Source organism: Pseudoliparis swirei, chromosome 21 (genome assembly GCF_029220125.1).
Source record: "Pseudoliparis swirei isolate HS2019 ecotype Mariana Trench chromosome 21, NWPU_hadal_v1, whole genome shotgun sequence".
NCBI classification, from domain to species: domain Eukaryota; kingdom Metazoa; phylum Chordata; class Actinopteri; order Perciformes; family Liparidae; genus Pseudoliparis; species Pseudoliparis swirei.
Window position 1 is genome coordinate 1,890,524 of NC_079408.1, and position 10,000 is coordinate 1,900,523.

At 52.3% G+C, this 10,000-nt stretch overlaps 1 protein-coding gene across 5 annotated transcripts in view; it reads left to right on the forward strand.

The window, feature by feature from the left end:
• Positions 1-10,000, forward strand: part of kif1c (kinesin family member 1C) — a 26,894-nt gene that overhangs the window by 9,076 nt on the left and 7,818 nt on the right. Inside the window, exons 1-14 of one of the 5 annotated variants that reach the window (XM_056443335.1) lie at positions 367-614; positions 679-790; positions 1,829-1,906; positions 1,978-2,043; positions 3,114-3,189; positions 3,488-3,566; positions 6,837-6,982; positions 7,114-7,218; positions 7,293-7,396; positions 7,465-7,544; positions 8,630-8,705; positions 8,791-8,870; positions 9,402-9,486; positions 9,952-9,970. In XM_056443335.1, coding sequence (XP_056299310.1) covers positions 445-614; positions 679-790; positions 1,829-1,906; positions 1,978-2,043; positions 3,114-3,189; positions 3,488-3,566; positions 6,837-6,982; positions 7,114-7,218; positions 7,293-7,396; positions 7,465-7,544; positions 8,630-8,705; positions 8,791-8,870; positions 9,402-9,486; positions 9,952-9,970 — 1,276 coding nt within the window. In that variant the 5' untranslated portion in view covers positions 367-444. Of the gene's footprint in view, positions 1-366; positions 615-678; positions 791-1,828; positions 1,907-1,977; positions 2,044-3,110; positions 3,190-3,487; positions 3,567-6,836; positions 6,983-7,113; positions 7,219-7,292; positions 7,397-7,464; positions 7,545-8,629; positions 8,706-8,790; positions 8,871-9,391; positions 9,487-9,951; positions 9,971-10,000 lie in introns of those variants that run through there. The other 4 variants (XM_056443334.1, XM_056443336.1, XM_056443338.1 and 1 more) reach the window with 4 other exon arrangements.

Below are 10,000 nucleotides of genomic sequence, written 5' to 3' on the forward strand. Positions count from 1 at the left end.
CCTCCTTCTCTCCTCTCCTCTCCTCCTCATCTCCTCTCCTCCTCATCTTCTATCCTCTCCTCCTCCTCTCCTCCTTCTCTCCTCTCCTCCTCATCTCCTTTCCTCCTTTCCTCCTTCTCTCCTCTCCTCATCTCCTCATCTCCTCATCTCCTCTCCTCCTCCTCATCTCCTCCTCTCCTCCTCTCTTCCTCTCCTCCTCAGGTGTCCTACATGGAGATCTACTGTGAGCGGATGCGTGACCTCCTGACCTAAGTCATGTCTCCTCTCCTCCTCTCCTCGTCTCCTCTCCTCCTCCTCCTCCTCCGCTCCTCTCCTCCTCTCCTCCTCAGGTGTCCTACATGGAGATCTACTGTGAGCGGGTGCGTGACCTCCTGACCTCTAAGTCATGTCTCCTCTCCTCCTCCTCCGCTCCTCTCCTCCTCCTCTCCTCCTCAGGTGTCCTACATGGAGATCTACTGTGAGCGGGTGCGTGACCTCCTGACCCCTAAGTCCCAGGGCACCCTGCGGGTGAGGGAGCACCCCATCCTGGGCCCCTACGTGGAGGACCTGTCCAAGCTGGCCGTCAGCGGCCTCGGGGACATCCGGGACCTCATGGACGCCGGCAACAAGGCCCGGTCAGCAAGGCATTCTGGGAAGTGTAGTCTCTGTGTGCGGTGACTGACGCTGCTCTCCCCTCAGGACGGTGGCCGCCACCAACATGAACGAGATGTCGTCGCGCTCGCACGCCGTCTTCACCATCGTGTTCACGCAGCGGCGCCACGACCAGCTCACGGGCCTGGACACGGAGAAGGTGAGGGGGGGAGAGAGGGGGAGGAAGGGAGAGAGAGGGATAGAGAGAGGAAGGGAGAGAGAGAGGGGAGGAGAGAGGAGGGGAGGAGGAAGAGAGAGAGGAGGAGGAGATAGAGGGGAGGAGGAGAGGGGAGAGAGGAGGGGAGGGAGAGAGAGGATGGGGAGAGAGAGAGAGAGAGAGGGGAGGGAGAGAGAGGGGAGGGGAGAGAGAGGATGGGGAGAGAGAGGGGGGAGAGAGGAGGGGAGGAGAGGGGAGGGGAGAGAGAGGGGAGGGAGAGAGAGGGGAGGGAGAGAGAGGGGAGAGGAGGAGAGAGGAGGGGAGAGAGGGGAGGGGAGAGAGAGGAGGGGAGGGAGGAGAGAGGAGGGAGGGGAGGAGAGGGAGAGAGGAGGGGAGAAAGGAGGTGAGAGAGGAGGGGAGAGAGGAGGGGAGAGAGGAGGGGAGGAAGGAGGGAGAGAGAGGGGAGGAGAGAGGGGGAGGAGAGAGAGGGAGAGAGGGGGAGGAGAGGGAGGGGAGAGAGGGGGGGAGAGATGGGGAGGAGGAGAGAGGAGGGAGGAGAGAGGAGGAGGAGGGAGGAGAGAGGGGAGGGAGAGAGAGGATGGGGGAGGGGAGATAGAGAGGGGAGGGAGAGAGAGGGGAGGGAGAGAGAGGGGAGAGGGAGGGAGGGGAGAGAGAGAGGGGAGAGGGAGGGGAGAGGAGGGGAGGGAGAGAGAGGGAGGAGGAGAGGAGGAGGAGGAGGGAGAGAGAGGGGGAGAGAGATGGGGGAGGAGGAGAGAGGGGGGGAGGAGAGAGAGGATGGGGAGGGAGGAGAGAGAGGGGGGGGAGAGAGAGAGAGAGTGAAGCAAGCATGTGTGTGTGTGTGTGTCTCTTTGTGTGTGTGTGTCTCTTTGTGTGTGTGTGTGTGTGTCTCTTTGTGTGTGTGTGTGTGTGTGTGTCTCTTTGTGTGTGTGTCTCTTTGTGTGTGTGTGTCTCTTTGTGTGTGTGTGTGTGTGTCTCTTTGTGTGTGTGTGTGTGTGTGTTAACAGGTGTGTGTCCCTCCAGGTCAGTAAGATCAGTCTGGTGGACCTGGCAGGAAGTGAGCGGGCGGACTCCTCGGGGGCAAAGGGCACGCGGCTCAAGGTCAGAGGTCACGAGGTTAGAGGTCACTTGGCTCCTCCCCCTTTGTGTGTTTACGTTTCCTGTGTCAACAGGAAGGAGCGAATATCAACAAGTCTCTGACCACGCTGGGGAAGGTGATCTCTGCCCTGGCCGACATGGTACTTATACACACAGGAAGTACTCACTGTGGTACTTATACACACAGGAAGTACTCACTGTGGTACTTATACACACAGGAAGTACTCACTGTGGTACTTATACACACAGGAAGTACTCACTGTGGTACTTGTACACACAGGAAGTACTCACTGTGGTACTTGTACACACAGGAAGTACTCACTGTGGTACTTGTACACACAGGAAGTACTCACTGTGGTACTTGTACACACAGGAAGTACTCACCGTGGTACTTGTACACACAGGAAGTACTCACTGTGGTACTTGCACACAGGAAGTACTCACTGTGGTACTTGTACACACAGGAAGTACTCACCGTGGTACTTGCACACAGGAAGTACTCACTGTGGTGCTTGTACACACAGGAAGCACTCACTGTGGCACTTGCACACAGGAAGTACTCACTGTGGCACTTGTACACACAGGAAGTACTCACTGTGGCACTTGTACACACAGGAAGCACTCACTGTGGCACTTGCACACAGGAAGCACTCACTGTGGCACTTGCACACAGGAAGCACTCACCGTGGTACTTGCACACAGGAAGTACTCACTGTGGCACTTGTACACACAGGAGTACTCACTGTGGTACTTGCACACAGGAAGCACTCACTGTGGCACTTGCACACAGGAAGCACTCACTGTGGCACTTGCACACAGGAAGTACTCACTGTGGCACTTGTACACACAGGAAGTACTCACTGTGGTACTTGTACACACAGGAAGTACTCACTGTGGTACTTGTACACACAGGAAGTACTCACTGTGGTACTTGTACACACAGGAAGTACTCACCGTGGTACTTGTACACACAGGAAGTACTCACCGTGGTACTTGTACACAGGAAGCATCACCGTGGTACTTGTACACACAGGAAGTACTCACTGTGGTACTTGTACACACAGGAAGTACTCACCGTGGTACTTGTACACACAGGAAGTACTCACTGTGGTACTTGTACACACAGGAAGTACTCACTGTGGTACTTGTACACACAGGAAGTACTCACTGTGGTACTTGTACACACAGTACTCTCGTCTCTCCACAGCAGAGCAACAAGAAGAGGAAGAGTGACTTCATCCCCTACAGAGACTCAGTCCTCACCTGGCTGCTGAAGGAGAACCTGGGTAAGTACTAGTTAGTACCTAGTACTAGTTAGTACCTAGTACTAGTACTAGTTAGTACCTAGTACTAGTTAGTACCTAGTACTAGTACTAGTTAGTACATAGTACTAGTTAGTACCTAGTACTAGTTAGTACCTAGTACTAGTACATAGTACTAGTTAGTACCTAGTACTAGTACTAGTTAGTACCTAGTACTAGTTAGTACATAGTACTAGTTAGTACCTAGTACTAGTTAGTAGTCCTGCTAGCAGGAGGAGGACTAGTCCTTCTCCGTAGTGACGGTTGGTGGTTCTGGTTTCAGGGGGGAACTCTCGGACCGCCATGATCGCTGCTCTCAGTCCGGCTGACATCAACTACGAAGAAACCCTGAGCACCCTGAGGTCAGAGGTCACGCCAGCCTGAGGCCTCTAGTCTAACCTGAGGCCTCTAGTCTTACCTGAGGCCTCTAGTCTTACCTGAGGCCTCTAGTCTTACCTGAGGCATGTAGTCTTACCTGAGGCCTGTAGTCTTACCTGAGGCCTCTAGTCTTACCTGAGGCCTCTAGTCTTACCTGAGGCCTCTAGTCTTACCTGAGGCCTCTAGTCTTACCTGAGGCCTGTAGTCTAACCTGAGGCCTCTAGTCTTACCTGAGGCCTCTAGTCTAACCTGAGGCCTCTAGTCTAACCTGAGGCCTCTAGTCTAACCTGAGGCCTCTAGTCTAACCTGAGGCCTCTAGTCTAACCTGAGGCCTCTAGTCTAACCTGAGGCCTCTAGTCTAACCTGAGGCCTCTAGTCTAACCTGAGGCCTCTAGTCTAACCTGAGGCCTGTAGTCTTACCTGAGGCCTCTAGTCTTACCTGAGGCCTCTAGTCTTACCTGAGGCCTCTAGTCTTACCTGAGGCCTCTAGTCTTACCTGAGGCCTCTAGTCTTACCTGAGGCCTGTAGTCTAACCTGAGGCCTCTAGTCTTACCTGAGGCCTCTAGTCTAACCTGAGGCCTCTAGTCTAACCTGAGGCCTCTAGTCTAACCTGAGGCCTCTAGTCTAACCTGAGGCCTCTAGTCTAACCTGAGGCCTGTAGTCTAACCTGAGGCCTGTAGTCTTACCTGAGGCCTCTAGTCTTACCTGAGGCCTCTAGTCTTACCTGAGGCCTCTAGTCTTACCTGAGGCCTGTAGTCTTACCTGAGGCCTCTAGTCTAACCTGAGGCCTCTAGTCTTACCTGAGGCCTCTAGTCTTACCTGAGGCCTGTAGTCTTACCTGAGGCCTGTAGTCTTACCTGAGGCCTCTAGTCTAACCTGAGGCCTCTAGTCTTACCTGAGGCCTCTAGTCTAACCTGAGGCCTCTAGTCTTACCTGAGGCCTCTAGTCTTACCTGAGGCCTCTAGTCTAACCTGAGGCCTCTAGTCTAACCTGAGGCCTCTAGTCTTACCTGAGGCCTGTAGTCTAACCTGAGGCCTCTAGTCTTACCTGAGGCCTCTAGTCTTACCTGAGGCCTCTAGTCTTACCTGAGGCCTCTAGTCTTACCTGAGGCCTCTAGTCTTACCTGAGGCCTGTAGTCTTACCTGAGGCCTCTAGTCTTACCTGAGGCCTCTAGTCTTACCTGAGGCCTCTAGTCTTACCTGAGGCCTCTAGTCTAACCTGAGGCCTCTAGTCTAACCTGAGGCCTCTAGTCTTACCTGAGGCCTGTAGTCTTACCTGAGGCCTGTAGTCTTACCTGAGGCCTCTAGTCTTACCTGAGGCCTGTAGTCTTACCTGAGGCCTCTAGTCTTACCTGAGGCCTCTAGTCTTACCTGAGGCCTGTAGTCTTACCTGAGGCCTCTAGTCTTACCTGAGGCCTCTAGTCTTACCTGAGGCCTGTAGTCTTACCTGAGGCCTCTAGTCTTACCTGAGGCCTCTAGTCTTACCTGAGGCCTGTAGTCTAACCTGGGGCCTCTAGTCTTACCTGAGGCCTCTAGTCTTACCTGAGGCCTGTAGTCTAACCTGAGGCCTCTAGTCTAACCTGAGGCCTCTAGTCTTACCTGAGGCCTGTAGTCTAACCTGGGGCCTCTAGTCTTACCTGAGGCCTCTAGTCTTACCTGAGGCCTATAGTCTTACCTGAGGCCTCTAGTCTTACCTGAGGCCTGTAGTCTAACCTGAGGCCTCTAGTCTTACCTGAGGCCTGTAGTCTAACCTGAGGCCTCTAGTCTTACCTGAGGCCTCTAGTCTAACCTGAGGCCTCTAGTCTTACCTGAGGCCTGTAGTCTAACCTGAGGCCTGTAGTCTTACCTGAGGCCTCTAGTCTTACCTGAGGCCTCTAGTCTAACCTGAGGCCTCTAGTCTAACCTGAGGCCTCTAGTCTTACCTGAGGCCTCTAGTCTTACCTGAGGCCTCTAGTCTTACCTGAGGCCTCTAGTCTTACCTGAGGCCTCTAGTCTTACCTGAGGCCTCTAGTCTAACCTGAGGCCTCTAGTCTTACCTGAGGCCTGTAGTCTAACCTGAGGCCTGTAGTCTTACCTGAGGCCTCTAGTCTAACCTGAGGCCTGTAGTCTTACCTGAGGCCTCTAGTCTTACCTGAGGCCTCTAGTCTTACCTGAGGCCTGTAGTCTTACCTGAGGCCTGTAGTCTAACCTGGGGCCTCTAGTCTTACCTGAGGCCTGTAGTCTAACCTGGGGCCTCTAGTCTTACCTGAGGCCTCTAGTCTTACCTGAGGCCTGTAGTCTAACCTGAGGCCTCTAGTCTAACCTGAGGCCTCTAGTCTTACCTGAGGCCACTAGTCTTACCTGAGGCCTATAGTCTTACCTGAGGCCTGTAGTCTTACCTGAGGCCTGTAGTCTAACCTGAGGCCTCTAGTCTTACCTGAGGCCTCTAGTCTTACCTGAGGCCTGTAGTCTAACCTGAGGCCTCTAGTCTTACCTGAGGCCTCTAGTCTTACCTGAGGCCTGTAGTCTTACCTGAGGCCTCTAGTCTAACCTGAGGCCTCTAGTCTAACCTGAGGCCTCTAGTCTAACCTGAGGCCTCTAGTCTAACCTGAGGCCTGTAGTCTTACCTGAGGCCTCTAGTCTAACCTGAGGCCTCTAGTCTTACCTGAGGCCTCTAGTCTAACCTGAGGCCTCTAGTCTAACCTGAGGCCTCTAGTCTTACCTGAGGCCTCTAGTCTTACCTGAGGCCTGTAGTCTTACCTGAGGCCTCTAGTCTTACCTGAGGCCTGTAGTCTTACCTGAGGCCTGTAGTCTTACCTGAGGCCTCTAGTCTTACCTGAGGCCTCTGGTCTTACCTGAGGCCTGTGGTCTTACCTGAGGCCTGTGGTCTTACCTGAGGCCTCTAGTCTTACCTGAGGCCTCTGGTCTTACCTGAGGCCTCTGGTCTTACCTGAGGCCTGTGGTCTTACCTGAGGCCTGTAGTCTTACCTGAGGCCTCTGGTCTTACCTGAGGCCTGTGGTCTTACCTGAGGCCTGTAGTCTAACCTGGGGCCTCTAGTCTTACCTGAGGCCTCTAGTCTTACCTGAGGCCTCTAGTCTTACCTGAGGCCTGTAGTCTTACCTGAGGCCTCTAGTCTTACCTGAGGCCTCTAGTCTTACCTGAGGCCTCTAGTCTTACCTGAGGCCTGTAGTCTTACCTGAGGCCTCTAGTCTTACCTGAGGCCTCTAGTCTTACCTGAGGCCTGTCGTCCAGCCTGAGGTCCGATGTGGTTCCAGGTACGCTGACCGTGCAAAGCAGATCCGCTGCCACGCCGTCATCAACGAAGATCCAAACGCCAAACTGATCCGGGAGCTGAAGGGGGAGGTGGAGCGGCTGAGGAGCCTGCTGTTCTCCCAGGGCCTGCAGGAGCTGCTGGACCACGGTACCGTTCACCGGCCACCGGCTACCGGCCACCGTTCACCGGCCACCGGCCACGCCGGTCCTCACATGTCACCGGTTTGTTCGTAGCGGTTCCGGCTTGTTCAGCTTCTGTTTCTCCATTTGTCCCTGAAGGCAGCAGCAGCCACGCTGGGGCTCCAGCTGCCTCCTCCTCCTCCCGGCTGCAGCTGGCTCTCACAGCCAATGGGGTCGCTCCTCAGAATGGCTCCGCCCCTCAAGGTGTGTGTTGATTGGTCATACTTCTCTCCAGATGTCCCCTCCTCTCACTGGTCGGTTTCCTTTGTCCTCTCCAGATGACGAGCCGGTGGCCAACGGGGACGGACACCTGATGGAGGACGGAGAGGAGGCGGTCGCCACGGAACCCATCAGCAAAGAGGAAGCGGCCGAGCGACTGCTGGTAGGACGGAGCTGAGTCCCCTGCAGCTCACCGATTGGCCGGCGCTCTAACGTCTGTTTGTGTCTCAGGAAACAGAAAAAATCATCGCAGAGCTGAACGAGACCTGGGAGGATAAACTACGCAAGACCGAGTCCATCCGGCTGCAGAGGTACGGCAGAGGTGTAGCATTGGAACAGCGTAACATCGGAACAGCGTAACATCGGAACAGCGTAACATCGGAACATCGTCACAGCATAACATCGTAACAGAGTAACAGCGTAATGTCGTAACAGCGGAACGTCGTAACATCGGAACAGCGGAACATTGTAACAGCGGAACGTCGTAACCGCGTAACGTAGCAACGTCGTAACAGCATAACATCGGAACAGCATAACATTGTAACAGTGTAACAGAGTAACAGAATAACATCGGAACAGAGTAACATCAGAACATCGGAATATCGCAACAGAGTAACATCGGAACAGAGTAACGTCGGAACAGCGTAACGTTGTAACAGCGTAACGTCGTCACAACATAACGTAACAGCGTAACGTCGTAACAGCGTAATGTCGTAATATCGGAACATCGTAACAGCGTAACATTGTAACAGCGTAACAGAGGAACATAGGAACAGCGGAATATCGCAACAGAGTAACATCGGAACAGCGTAGCATCGTAACCGTAACGTCGTAACAGCACAACATCGTAACAGTAACATCGTAACAGAGTAACAGCGTAACGTTGTAACATCGTAACAGCGTAACCTCGTAACGTCATAACAGCGTAACAGCACAACATTGTAACAGCGTAACAGAGTAAGATCGTAACAGCGTAACGTCGTAACAGAGTAAGATCGTAACAACGTAACGTCGTAACAGAGTAAGATCGTAACAGCGTAACGTCGTAACAGAGTAAGATCGTAACAACGTAACGTCGTAACAGCGTAACGTCGTAACAGCGTAACAGAGTAAGATCGTAACAGCGTAACGTTGTAACAGCGTAACGTCGTAACAGCGTAACAGAGTAAGATCGTAACAGCGTAACGTCGTAACAGAGTAAGATCGTAACAACGTAACGTCGTAACGGCGTAACAGAGTAAGATCGTAACAGAGTAACAGCATAACGTCGGAACAGAGTAAGATTGGAACAACGTAACATCATAACAGCACAACATCGTAACATCGTAACAGCGTAGCATCACAGGCGTAGCATCACAGGCGTAGCATCACAGGCGTAACAGCTGTTCCTCCCCAGGGAGTCCCTGCTGGCGGAGATGGGCGTGTCCATCAAGGAGGACGGGGGGACGCTGGGCGTCTTCTCCCCTAAAGGAGTGAGTTCCTCAGGATATTGATCCGTAGATTATTGATTCCTGTTACTTGGTGGATGTTAAATAAAGTTTTGTCAACGTGTCCCAGACGCCTCACCTGGTCAACCTGAACGAGGACCCCCTGATGTCCGAGTGCCTCCTGTACTACATCAAGGAGGGCTTCACCAGGTGCGTGCTGATCGGCCCTATTGATTGCTGATCGGCCGTTTTGATTGCTGATCGGCCCTGTTGATTGCTGATCGGCCGTATTGATTGTTGATCGGCCGTATTGATTGCTGATCGGCCGTATTGATTGTTGATCGGCCATATTGATTGCTGATCGGCCGAATTGATTGCTGATCGGCCGAATTGATTGCCGATCGGCCGTATTGATTGTTGATCGGCCGTATTGATTGCTGATCGGCCGTATTGATTGCCGATCGGCCGTATTGATGGCCGATCGGCCCTATTGATTGCTGATCGGCCCTATTGATTGCTGATCGGCCATATTGATTGCTGATCGGCCGAATTGATTGCCGATCGGCCCTATTGATTGCTGATTGGCCGTTTTGATTGCTGATCGGCCCTATTGATTGCTGATCGGCCGTATTGATTGCTGATCGGCCGTATGGATTGCTGATCGGCCCTATTGATTGCTGATCGGCCGTATTGATTGGTGATCGGGTCTCTAACACATGGCTCTGTCTCAGGGTGGGACAGCAGGACGTGGACATCAAGCTGTCAGGGGACTTCATCAAGGAGATCCACTGTGTGTTCGTCAGTGAGACCAACGACCAGGGAGAAGGTGAGACGCCTGACTGTCTGTCTGCCTGTCTTACTGTCTGCCTGTCTTACTGTCTGTCTGCCTGACTGTCTGTCTGTCTGTCTGATTGTCTGTCTGTCTGTTATATTATAATATTATAATAGTAATAATATTATAATAGTAATAATAATATAATAATACTAATATAATAGTAATAATAATATAATCGTAATAATAATAGTAACACTATTATAATATTAATAATATAATAATAGTAATAATAATATAATGGTAATAATAATATAATGGTTATAATATTAATAATATTATAATAGTAAAAATAACAATAATGGTCCAAATCGACATGACGTTTTCTTTGTGGACCATCGAACCCAAAATGTCTCTGAGATGAAGTCAGAATGTGACACACACATACACACACACACTCTCTCTCTCACTCTCTCACACACACAGTGACTCTCTCTCTCTCTTCTCTCTCTCTGGAAGCTGCCAGGAGCGCTGCCAGGTATCGTTCACAGTCACTTTTACCACGCTG